Raw genomic sequence first — 13,201 nt, forward strand, 5'->3', positions numbered from 1 at the left:
TCCATCCATCTATTTTCATCCGCTTATCCGGGGCTGGGTCGCAGGGGGCAGCAGGCTGAGCAAAGCATTCAAGACGTCCCTCTCCCCAGCAACGCTTCCCAGCTCCCCCTGGAGGACCCCAAGGCGTTCCCAGGCAAAATGAGATATGTAATCCCTCCAGCGTGTTCTGGGTTTGACTCGGGGCCTCCTACGAGTTGGACCTGCCCGGAAAACTTCTCACAGGAGGCGCCCAGGACGCATCCTGATCAGATGCCCGAACCACCTCAACTGACCCCTTTCGACACGAAGGAGCAGCAGCTCTACTCGGAGCTCCCCCCGGATGTCCAAGCTACTCACCCTATCTCTAAGGCTGAGCCCAGCCACCCTACGGAGAAAAGTCATTTCGGCCACTTGTATCCACTACCTCATGAGCCCTTTTTAAATAGAAATTGTGCAAATTTGCAGGAAAGCCCAATCAGTCTTCGTTCAGCATTGGCAGTATAAAAACAAAATCGGGGAGTGCAGCAAAATGCAGCCTACCTACTTTTGTTCATACAGAATGCGCCTTTTTCGGGGCAAAGGGGGCGTGAGCAAGTAACAAAACGTGTAGCTCAACGTGTGACGTAAACAGTGACGTACTTTGAGGGAAGCTGCAGCTGGTCAGTCCTTCAGCGATTCTCTCATAAGTTGGCCCGTTCTTCACCGTCCCCGTCATCTGGTGGTTAATTGCCTCTTCGTTTGCGAGGGCAAGGAGGGTGCGCAATTCTTTGTCTTCTTTGCTCGTCTTTACAGTGTCTGTCAGGTTTGCGTTTCCCTCTTGCTACTAGCTGCTCATTCCTGCTATCAGCTGTTTCCTGTTAGTCCACCGCCAGTGGGTTGCACGTGCGGCGTCATCAACAGCTCCTCCCACAAGTCATCAACAGCCCCTCCTGTGGCGGAAGGGCGCCTTGTTCTTTTTAAACCAAAAAGGTTCGGCCAATATGTCTACCCTACGAGGCGGAAAATTGGGCACCTCGGATCAACTCGCCAATCTGGCTCTGTGTGTCGCCGAAAATCTGGCAGTGTAAAAAGGGCTATTCTTTCGCTCACTAAAGCCAATGGCTAGTGACCTGGCTATATTGTGATATATTGCAGTTTATTACCTTTTCTTAACTGTAAATTATGTCCCAAAGGAAAACTTAATCAAATAAGATAAAGTTTTCAGTCTGTTCAGGTCACTTCAGCCATTTTTGTTGCAGCAAAAAGAATCTAGTGGACTGAAAAAGCAATTGATTATATTATTGTAGAAGCTACCTACAGCTTAATTTGTATTAACATTAATAATCTATATAATTAAAAAGAATTGATACTTGGCACTGTGTGACGATATGATACTGCCACACAAAAGTATCATGGTACTATGCTGTATCGATTTTATCCCCCACCCCTACCGACTATGTATAAGTACCATACACAACACTACTTCAAAAAATCCGAACTATCCCTTTAATACCTTGCTGAAAAGAATTTGGTCGTCTTCACAAACCTTTCCTAGAAGGTGCATTTTAACAGTCTACTGAAACTGTCTTTCTGAAGTTAAAGACACAAAGCCAGTGTAATGCTGGAGGGATTTTTCAGACTTGGCAACCCAACTTTTGTTCTTAATGGCTTAAAACTAATCTTTAGAGCATTAGTATTATTTATTACAGCTCCCCTCCAGATTTGTATATAATAATAATTTCACATTTTCCGCACAAAAAGTTAAATTACTGAGTTAAACACAAATATTTTTTCAGCCCGTATGTTAGCTGTCCAAACAATGCAGCCAAGAAAAGAATCTCTGTGCGCTCACTGTACACAGTACAGTTCACTCTGTGGCCTTTTCATAAGCTTCATTTCCCTACCGAGGTTAGGTTGAGTGAAGGGTGTTAAAGCGTTCAGCATCCTGTCTGCTCAGTGCTCCTCCAGCCTGGGTGCATCAGGAGAGCAGCAGATGTTGGTCTAGATTACAGCTGACTTACATTGTTAGAGCTGCTTCCCTTTTAACCCCGAGGCACTTGCTCAGGTCTGTCACTGAAAGATTAGAAGTGGTCACCAGTCTGTATGAAAACACTTGAAGCTGAACAGGAGGGAGAAAAAACCAACCCTGAGGCCAAGAACTTTCATATTTTCTGTTTGTGTCTTCATGTAATGATTTGGAGAACCCAATTTGTGGACTAAAGTCAGAGGAGACATGGCACAGTTAGGTTTTATATCCTCTAAATTGTTCTTTAATGTCATGGGGAATAGGAAGGTGGTTTTGATGAATGAAATTCCCCTCAGTTTTCAGTATCTCACAGATATTAAAAGGGCCCTGGGTCATTGACACAGACAGGCATTGCTTACTGATCCTTACTGGCTCACTTTTGTTCTCTCCAGAGTCACCACTGGTATTACAGAGTGTGAATCATGAAGCTATTTTTGGTCACTATACAGCACTTTAACAAGGCAAGTCACAAAATCCACCACAGAAAAAGGGACCCATGAGCATTAAGTCAAAAGAACACATCAACAGAAGTGATGAACTATCACACAACAAGCACAGACGTTATCTCAGTGCTCCAAAAGAGTCATTCCTACACCAAAACAAATGTACAAGTACATGATACAACCCAAGTTTATGAAATATATTTATGTGGATTCATCTAAATAATTACAGATGTATCATCATCTATGGAATTATCTGATCTAATTTATGTTTACTTGTATATATATATTTTAATGTTCTATAAATAATATTCCTTACCATTTCAATACCATTTAAGTGTGTATGTAGGAATACAACATGTTATTGACACTTCAGACAGCTGTACCACCACTGTGTTGCGTTATGCACTACAGGCACCTCAGTAGATTGTAAATCTTACAATGCACACTGCTCAAAAAAGTTAAGGGAACACTTAATGGTCACAGTACAACACCAACTCAGTTAAACTTCAGGGATATCAATCTGTCCAGATAGGAAGAACAAGTGATTGTGATTGTTTCAGCTGCTTTTGTGCAAATGACAGGTGCAATGAAGAAAAAGGGGAATGGTTTTACATGTGGTGGCCACAGACAGTTGCTCTCTCCTTATCCTTCCTGACTGATTCTTCTCTAGTTCTGTGTTCTGCTAGTGTCCACTGGTAGCATAAGGAGGTACCTGCAGCCCAATCAGGTTGCACAGGTAGTCCTGCTCCTCCAGGATGGCACATCCATACGTGCCGTCGCAAGAAGCTTTGCCGTGTCTCCCAGCACAGTCTCAAGACCATGGAGGAGATACCAAAAGACCGGCTCAAACATGAGAAGAGCTGGACAGGGCCGTAGAAGGGCATCAACCCAGCAGCAGGACCGGTATCTGCTCCTTTGTGCGAGGGGGAACAGGAGGAGCACTGCTAGAGCCCTACAAAATGACCTCCAGCAGGCTGCTGGTGTGCATGTTTCTGACCACAATGTCAGAAACAGACTCCATGAGGGTGGCATGAGGGCCCAACATCCTCTAGTGGGACCTGTGCTCACAGCCCAGCACTGTGCAGCTTGATTGGCATTCACCAGAGAACACCAGAATTGGCAGGTCCGCCACTGGCGCCCTGTTGTTTTCACAGATGAGAACAGGTTCACACTGAGCACATGTAACAAGTGTGAACAAGCCTGGAGATGCCGTGGTGAATGTTATGCTGCCTGAACATCATCCAGCATGACTGGTTTGGTGGTGGCTCAGTGATGGTCTGGGGAGGCATATCCTGGGAGTTTGCACAGACCTCCATGTCATAGCCAACGGTACCCTGAGTGCGGTTAGGTACCAGGATGAAATTCTCAGAGCAATTGTCAGACCTTATGCTCATGCAGTGGGCCCTGGGTTCCTCCTGTTTCCGGAAAATGCCCGGCCTCATGTGGCCAGAGTGTGTAGGCAGTTCCTGGATGACGAAGGCATTGATGCGATTGACTGACCCTCTCGTTCCCCTGACCTAAATCCAATTGAGCACCTTTGGGACATTGTGCATCTTCACATCTGATGCTGCCAAGTACCGCCATAGACTGTCCAGGAGCTCACTAATGCTCTGATCCAGGTCTGGGAGGAGATCCCCCTGGACACCATCTGCTGACTCATCAGGAGCATGTCCAGACACTGCCAGGAGTGCAAACAGGGAGGCGAGGGCCGTACACACTACTGAGTCACATTATGAGCTGCTGTCATAAAATTCACATAAGTTGGATCAGCCTGTGATTTCAATTTTTTACTTAGATTTTCGGTGTGATTTTGGATCCATTTCCATTGACCACTATTGTGAAGTGTGATTTAAGTGTTCCCTTAATTTTTGAGCAGTGTATTTAAAAATATGAACTCATGACAGGTTGGACCATCTCCAACCACCATCACCAACCAGGCAGACAGGTTGAAGCATGCAGGATGGAGTGATGTAAGATTATTTTTCATTAAAGGTGCAGTCACTGTTCTAAACCCACCCACATTATAAAGCCACTGGTGCAAGTCAATACAAGCCTTTAATGAAACTGCCTACAGAGCAATGGGGGTTTTTTTCCCAGGACTTCTTTATTGTGCTGTTGACGACCCATTGCTGCACTGCTTTAGGAGTCATCTACAGGTATGAGAGTACATTCACTTTCTAACTGCCTTTAGTAAAAAACAATGTTTGACAGAAAACAACAGACGGAAAAAGACTGAGAAAACAAAAGGAAACAGTACCTGACCTGTGATATTCAGTTCTTGTTGGCAGTGTTTTAAATAGACATAGATTCAAATATGTGGTCAGTTTGGAGGCTGTTGGATGTGATCCTGTTGATTTGTTGTGTGTTACTCAGAAGTCTTTAGTCTACCTTCATTTGTGTCACAATGTGGCCGAGAGAGCAAGTCCAAACAAAGGTAGCTAAGATGATGAAATAGTTGGAGATAGGCTGGTGTAAATACTGTGAGGTAATTGGGGAGTGAGGAATAAGTGAACAGGTGGAATTAGAGGACAGCTGACTGGAAATCATAGGCCGAGGGGAAGTGAGAAGTGGCTGACGACAGACAGAGGGGCACACTGAGCATGAAGCAACTGAGGCAGCCGTGGTGACACTAAAGTAAAACAAAACTGAAAGTAGGATTTGTTACAGGAAATTGTTTGACTGCATTAGTCTTGGTTTACACACAAACACACACACATATATATACACACACACACACACACACACACACACCTATATATATATATATATATGCACACACAGTGAGACACCATGCACCATACAAACAAGCAGTTTCTTACACTGAGCTAAAATGAATGGAGTGCTCAGAACTTTAGTAAATAACATGAATGCTAACTCATCATGGGATCAAAGTTTATTCTGGCATGCTGATAGACGTTATAAGTCAATTTACTTTTAAATACATGTTGTAGCTGTACCTTAAAGTTAACCACTATCCCTGTAGAGCAATAATATGCTTGTGATGTTCTCACCTCTGTCTTATCTTTAGATAACGGATCCAATGAATTCACTTGAGACTGCAGACACTCAGTCACAGCCTGCTGTCCCACTGTCTCCCTTTGTATACATTCCTCCCACCCTGAGAGATGGTGAGTGTTACCATGTCTTCATCAGCTACAGCAGCACTGACTACCAGTGGACCCACTCCCTCATCAACCAGCTGGAGTCCTGCGGCCTGCAGGTGTGCTACCATGAGCGTGACTTCACTCCCGGCCGCACCGTGTTGGAAAACATGTCCGACTGCATCCAGGAGAGCCAGAAGGTGCTGCTGGTTCTCAGCCCAGAGTTTGTGAGGAGCCGCTGGTGTCTCCTGGAGGCCAACATGTCTCTGTTCAGAGACTGTCTGGAGAGGAAACCCATGGTCCCAGTGCTGCTGGAGCCAGGAGTCTCTGTTCCTCTCCACCTCTGCCACCTCACCTACCTGGAGGCCAGCGACCCCGACTTTAAGAATAAGCTGCTCAAGGTGCTCTGCACCCCCAACCAGCAGCTTCAAGGGTCCACTGTGATGCCCTTCCAGCCTCCCTCTATCTACAATGGGAAGGCCCTGCAGCCTCTGACTGCTGTCAATGAGGAGAGACTCAACAAATGGGACTGTGGTCAGTTCAGTGACATGGAGGTGCCAGATCAGCTGCGTCTGATCATCGAGGACCAAGAGAAATACAGAGAGGCTGTGAGGATGATCAACACTGTCTCTCATAATAAAGTAAACCCACTCTGGAATGTAGCTGTGCTGTTTATTATGTGTATCTGTACCCTGTTGCTTTGCCTTGAATTTATTAAACATTCATACAATGACAAGAGCAAAACTCTTGTGGAAGTCACTGCTTCTTGTGCCTGGTGTGCTACAATGGGGTTTGTTCTTCAGATTTGTCTCTGGAAAAAGAATAAAGTGAAGTACATTGTTAGGGAGATGCAGAGAGCTACAGGCCAGGCAAACATAATCCTCTGTGAGGAGAAGGTGTTAATGGGCTGTTGCTCAAATTCAAAAATCTACCTGGTGTATGTTTCTCTGGATGGTTGCAAACAAGAGTTTGCAGAGACATTTTCTGAGCAGGAGGGTGCTGAGGAGATGTTTCAAAGAGCTCTGATCTTCTTCTTATCAGGTTACACCTGCTGCCTTGCTAAAAGACACTTTCCCTTTCCCCAGCCCAGCTCCACTGGTCACCTGGAGGGAGGGGTGTGTTTCTGTCAGTACGTCTCTCAGCAGCTGAGTGCAGATCAGTGGGAATAGCAGTGTCCACATGTGTGTCTCTATCATCTGATAAAAACTTGCCCAGTCAACACAAACCATTTGGACTAATGAGTCACTGAGAGCCATTAAAGGCACAGTTACTTTATGTATTTTAGAAGCCCCTTGGACATCAGAACAGATGCTGTCCCTTTAAAAAATCTAAAGCAGAACAGTGAGGATGTGTTTCATTCTGTTTCCTCAATTTACTTTCCATTCTTGCTCACAGTGCGATCACTCTTCATTTTATTTGCTTGAGTTTACTCTATCATAAACAGGTATGAATGTACATTTCTGTGTATTGTTTGTTGTCCTTTTAGTGTGATTATAGTTTTCATTGTAACAAACAGCAGTAGGATTCTGTGTTCTTTCCAGCAAAATCAATGGAGCTATGAAAACTAACGTGTCCTGAATTTTTTTTTTTATGAATTTACTTCACTGATGAACACTTTAGCGTGTTATATAGACATTTTGTGTGTTTTTTCTTTCTTGTATAATGGATCTTTATAACTGAGGTACTTTGGGTTTTAGCTTATTTAATTACTTCTTTATACAAAAATAGGCTACTTCCTGTATGTTTGGAGCAGCACTGGGTTGTTTAAATACTGATTATTCTGCTGTATGTGATGTTAAATCACACTGTTTAGACTTTGGGTGTTGCTATACCTAAAATCAACTGAGAATCTTTGCTATCTGTGTTTTATTTTACAATAAATTGTGTCATTTGTGATCATTAAAGTGACAGAGTTAATGTCTGCCACAAACCTAAAAATGTTTGAAAATCTTTTGTTCTGTATTATATGTGGGAATATCAGGACAACTTTTAGTAGCTTATATCTGTTTTCTATTTGACTGTATTTGTAATGTGAATGGACTGGATAAGGAATCTTTGAGAAGAGATGCCTACATTTCTAGATCACATTTTCTTCTCTGTTCAGTTTCTTTTTTTAGATAATGGATCCAATGAATTCACTTGAGACTGCAGACACTCAGTCACAGATCCAATGAATTCACTTGAGACTGCAGACACTCAGTCACAGCCTGCTGTCCCACTGTCTCCCTTAGTATGTGTTCCTCCCACCCTGAGAGATGGTGAGTGTTACCATGTCTTCATCAGCTACAGCAGCACTGACTACCAGTGGACCCACTCCCTCATCAACCAGCTGGAGTCCTGCGGCCTGCAGGTGTGCTACCATGAGCGTGACTTCACTCCCGGCCGCACCGTGTTGGAAAACATGTCCGACTGCATCCAGGAGAGCCAGAAGGTGCTGCTGGTTCTCAGCCCAGAGTTTGTGAGGAGCCGCTGGTGTCTCCTGGAGGCCAACATGTCTCTGTTCAGAGACTGTCTGGAGAGGAAACCCATGGTCCCAGTGCTGCTGGAGCCAGGAGTCTCTGTTCCTCTCCACCTCTGCCACCTCACCTACCTGGAGGCCAGCGACCCCGACTTTAAGAATAAGCTGCTCAAGGTGCTCTGCACCCCCAACCAGCAGCTTCAAGGGTCCACTGTGATGCCCTTCCAGCCTCCCTCTATCTACAATGGGAAGGCCCTGCAGCCTCTGACTGCTGTCAATGAGGAGAGACTCAACAAATGGGACTGTGGTCAGTTCAGTGACATGGAGGTGCCAGATCAACTGCGTCTGATCATCGAGGACCAAGAGAAATACAGAGAGGCTGTGAGGATTATCAACACTGTCTCTCATAATAAAGTGTGGTTGCACCCACTCTGGCTTAGAGTACTGATCTACATTGCAGGTGTAACATTTTTTTTACTTTTGGTAGTATATTTTATATATATGACAGCTTTATTTACTTTGTTCCACGATTTCCAAGTCAGATACACTACAGGACAATGCGTGTTCATTATTGCTAGTTTCTTCTGTGTTCCAATTGGGTTGATTATTCACATTGGTCTCTGGATGAATGATGATGAGAAGTACATCATGAGAGAAATGCAGAGAGCTATAGGCCAGGCAAACATAACCCTCTGTGAGGAGAAGGTGTTAATGGGCTGTTGCTCAAATTCAAAAATCTACCTGGTGTATGTTTCTCTGGACGGTTGCAAACAAGAGTTTGCAGAGACATTTTCTGAGCAGGAGGGTGCTGAGGAGATGTTTCAAAGAGCTCTGATCTTCTTCTCATCAGGTTACACCTGCTGCCTTGCTAAAAGACACTTTCCCTTTCCCCAGCCCAGCTCCACTGGTCACCTGGAGGGAGGGGTGTGTTTCTGTCAGTATGTCTCTCAGCAGCTGAGTGCAGATCAGTGGGAATAGAAGTGTTCAGGTTTGGCTTTAGTATCTGATGTTTGATAAAACATGAAAATTCTCGACTGATCCAGCCACTGAGAGCCATTTAAAGGCAGTTACTTTATTCATGAGAACGAAGAAGAACGCTGTCATTTTGGAAACCTGAAGCAGAAAAGTGAGAGTGTTTTTTTCTTTGTTTCCTGACTTGTTCGTGCACCCAGTGCAATCACTCTTCATTATATTTGCTTGATTTTACTGTATCATGAACAGGTAAGAAGGTACATTACAGTGTACTGTTTGTTGTCCTATTAGTGTGATTATAGTTTTCATTTCATTCAGTCCGCACTGATGTGCAGCCATGCCAATAAACCTACTTTGCCGTGGTTTTAAGAGCAGAACAAAGTAAAATAAACTACCATGTTGGGCGATATTGAAAAGACATGTTAATTTAGAATAGCCCTGGTGGCAGTGTCTTTCTAGTCTATGGTGCTTAGCATTGTTATTAATGCTCCTCATTGGTTCTGGGGCACCGCTCGACAACTGTGTTAGTCCCCCCGCAGTGCTCCTTGGTCATTTATTATTTCAGCGCAGAAACAGCTGTTACATGTTGCATTGCCAGACAAATCAGTCAACTGTAACTTGTCGGAGTGAGAGAATACAAAGGTCTAGACCCAGGCAAGTTCGCTGCTATATTAATGCTCTGAATGTCGCATACAGAACCATTTGGATTAAATGACATCCTGCATCTCAGAACAAACCACTACTGTTTTAGGATGTTTTCACACTTGGTCCTTTTCAGCCCTCTAAACAGACTCAGAGTGGTGACTCAGCATTTTTTGCACATATGTGAACACTCCAAGAGAACTCAGATCAACTCAGGAGACGGTCTGAGTTTGGTTCTCTTCAAGTCCCCGGTGCAGTTCACTTAACCTGGGCCTTGTGAACACAGAGCGCTCCAGGGTCGCTTTGCTCTTTGCCATTATATTTAGCCGTCTAGATCACATGATATTGCACTGGGACGCTTGAAATGTACATGTACCATGTACACCTGTAACACTTGCAAGGACGCAGGATGAGGAGTAGTTTGGTCCACGGAAGATACTGCACGTCTCCAGATGTGGAATGTAGAATGCATCAAGTGGCAACAGTCTACAGCACAGAAACCCTAACTGGGGATTCCCACCAAAAGCTTCATGGTCGCTCTGACATCGCTCACACTGCCAGCTCCAGCAGGCGCTCGCAGCAGCCAAAGGGGCGGGGCCGGGCGCTGCAGATGTGTCCATCTAGGCTGACCGGCTGTGCACTTTACAAGGATGAACAAATATACTATCATTTATGTCTTCACTATGTATTATTCATGACTTTCATTACAAAATTAAAATAACGCTAATAAACACAGTCATATAGCCTTTATGAGTCTTTTATTATTATAATTTAGTTTCCTCTTTCACCATGGATCGCACGGAAAGGTTTTCCTCCAATTTTAAGTTCATCTGAAAGCGAGGGGCTTCATAACCACACTACAGTAACACGTCAAAGTAGAAACAAAACTATGTCAACATATATTATATCTTGGCTGTAGCATGACCAGAAAGAGGACTGAGGCCCCGTCAGAGCTGAAGCTGACCAGTAAGAGAACTGAGTCCTCTTTCAAATGAACTGACAATGTGAACACAAAAAGAACAGAGTCTCTTTTCTGTTGGTCCACTTTCAGAGGACTGAGTTCAGTTCATTTAAAAAGGACTATATGAGAAAAAACCCTTAGTGTCCATATGTTTGTTTCCACTATTTGATAAACACTCAGTCAACATGAACTATCTGAGCTAATAGAGCTACTCAGAGCCATTAAAGGCACAGTTACTTCATTCATGTTAGAAGCCCCTCAGACATCACAACACACGCTGGCCCTTTAACAAACCAGAAGTACAACACTGATCAGGTTTTTTTCCCTCCTGTTTCCTCAGTTAATTTTCAGTTCTTGCCCATCCACGCAGTACGATCACGCTTCATCACATTTGCTTGAATACACTGTATCATGAACAGGTATGAATGCACATGTGCTGTGTACTGACTGTTGTCCTTTTAGTGTGCTTATAGTTTTTGTTCTTAAAAAGAGCAGTGGGTTTCTGTTGTTGTTTTTAACAAAGATGGAGGTATGGGAGCTTTTATGTTCCTCCTTGTCCATCCTTTTCTTTTAGTCTGTTATCTACATGTTTAGTGGATTCTTTTACATCATGGATCTTTATAACTCTCAGTAATGCTCTATTTTATTTCATCTGACTACTTTTTAAAGCACAAATAGGCTACTTCCTGTATGTTTGGAGCAGCACTGAGTTGTTTGAATATTGATTCCTCTGCCGTGAGTGATGTTACATCACACTTTTTGGATTTAGGGTTAGGGTTGTACCTAAAAATCAACTGAGAATATTTGCTGTCTGTGTTTTATTTTACAGTATATTGTGTCATTTGTGATCATCACTTCAGTGACAGAAGTCATGTTGCTGCAAACCTAAAAATGCTTCGAATCCTTTGTTCTGTATTACATGTGGACAAATCAGAATGACTTTAAATCTGTATTTGTAATGTGAATGTAGGAACTGAGCAAGATATAAATATGTCGATGAAGTTTGGAAGAGGGGATGTGTATTGTTTTCACTATACATACAGGAACTAGATTTCATGACTGAGTCTAAATCACGTTAGAGAAAGGGACCTTTTTCAAAAAGGGGTTTTACCCGATGATTTGCTTCATGATGTGCTTTTCTAAACTGGCCACTTTTAGGCAATTAAAAACCCATAAAATTCTCTTTTCATTGAAACATGCTGGTCAGATTAGCAGTGTTGACATAAAATGACTCTTCTTCTGAATTAAAGTTGGGTCATTTGAGTAGTTTTAAATTGTGTGTAGCATTTACATTCTGCTTCTATCACACTCAACACACAGAGCTCTGAAAACAATACATTCATTAAAAAGCTACTATAATGACATCCCTTCATATACACAAGTTTTTAATCACTGTTTACTCCAATTTATTATTCTTCCATCATATTTCAACTTCAAGAGAGTTAGGTAAGGAGTTATGCTGAGCAGCAGCGTAACCACTGACTATGTTTACATGCACAAAATCTTCAACTTTTTTGCCCCAATTCTAAAAAAGACAATATTCCTACCAAGCTGTTTGAATAGCTAATTAAAATGAATATTCCACTAATATTCCTGTTTACATGCAGCCATGCATACTCCAATTAAAGTGCCCTAACATGTCGTTATGTCAAAACATGGAATAGTGTAATGGCTGGAGTCACTTGTGCCATTTTAGGAGAAGAAGATATACTTTATTAATCCCTGAGACAAAATTAAATTGTTTTCCACTCCATTGTCATAAACACACAGGCCCGAAATACACGCACACACATGCACAAACAGGACCTATACAGGAATTAAATGGAGAGATGTCAGAGTGAGGGGGCTGCCTTGGACAGGAGCCCCAAGCAGTTGGGGGTTCAATGCCTTGCTCAAAGGCGCCTCCGCAGTGCCCAGGAGGTGAACAGGTACCTCTCCCGCTCCCAGTCCAAACCCACATTTGTTCTGGATGGGGACCTGAGCCAGGAACCCTCTGGTTCCCAACCCAAGTCCCTATAGACTGAACCTCTGCCGCCCCTAACAGTTTTGCTTCTTCAGTCAAAGTAGGATTTTTTTCTTAGTCTCTGTTCCTCTCCACCTCTGCCACCTCACCTACCTGGAGGCCAGCGACCCCGACTTTAAGAATAAGCTGCTCAAGGTGCTCTGCACCCCCAACCAGCAGCTTCAAGGGTCCACTGTGATGCCCTTCCAGCCTCCCTCTATCTACAATGGGAAGGCCCTGCAGCCTCTGATTGCGATCAATGATGAGGGACTCCACAAATGGGACTGTGGTCAGTTCAGTGACATGAAGGTGCCAGATCAACTGCGTCTGATCATCGAGGACCAAGAGAAATACAGAGAGGCTGTGAGGATTATCAACAATGTCTCTCAAAATAAAGTGCGGTGGCGCCCACTCTGGCGTAGAGTACTGGTCTACATTGGAGATGTAGCATATCTTTTATTCTTGTTATTCTTTTCTACAATTTTGACAGTTATTTTTTGTCATGGCCACCCTCCCTCAGTCACATACCCTCCTGCAGTATGGGTGCTCACTATTTCTGGTTTCTTCTGTGTTCCATTGGGGTATTTTATTCACATTTGTTTATGGAAGAAGGATGATGAGAGGTACATCATGAGAGA

The 13,201-nt window shown here is 43.5% G+C and overlaps 2 protein-coding genes across 2 annotated transcripts; both read left to right on the forward strand.

Annotated features, from left to right (window-relative positions):
* The first annotated feature begins 4,493 nt into the window (after positions 1-4,493).
* Positions 4,494-6,697, forward strand: LOC126407341 (uncharacterized). Its single transcript, XM_050072139.1, has 3 exons — positions 4,494-4,583; positions 5,456-6,169; positions 6,614-6,697. Exons 1-3 carry the CDS (start codon positions 4,506-4,508, stop codon positions 6,695-6,697), a joined length of 876 nt encoding a protein of 291 aa, XP_049928096.1. The 5' UTR covers positions 4,494-4,505.
* Positions 6,367-10,326, forward strand: LOC126408601 (uncharacterized). Its single transcript, XM_050074264.1, has 3 exons — positions 6,367-6,972; positions 7,633-7,651; positions 7,693-10,326. Exons 2-3 carry the CDS (start codon positions 7,649-7,651, stop codon positions 8,962-8,964), a joined length of 1,275 nt encoding a protein of 424 aa, XP_049930221.1. The 5' UTR covers positions 6,367-6,972; positions 7,633-7,648; the 3' UTR covers positions 8,965-10,326.
* Positions 10,327-13,201: the final 2,875 nt, after the last annotated feature.

This window comes from Epinephelus moara, chromosome 20 (genome assembly GCF_006386435.1).
Source record: "Epinephelus moara isolate mb chromosome 20, YSFRI_EMoa_1.0, whole genome shotgun sequence".
NCBI classification, from domain to species: Eukaryota; Metazoa; Chordata; class Actinopteri; order Perciformes; family Serranidae; genus Epinephelus; species Epinephelus moara.

Coding starts and splice junctions, on each gene's coding strand:
- LOC126407341 (XM_050072139.1), top strand. CDS start 4,506: ATGGGGGTTTTTTTCCCAGGACTTCTTTATTGTGCTGTTGACGACCCA. Junction 4,584..5,455: donor GCTTTAGGAGTCATCTACAG/GTATGAGAGTAC, acceptor TCTTATCTTTAG/ATAACGGATCCAATGAATTC. Junction 6,170..6,613: donor ACACTGTCTCTCATAATAAA/GTAAACCCACTC, acceptor CCCTTTCCCCAG/CCCAGCTCCACTGGTCACCT.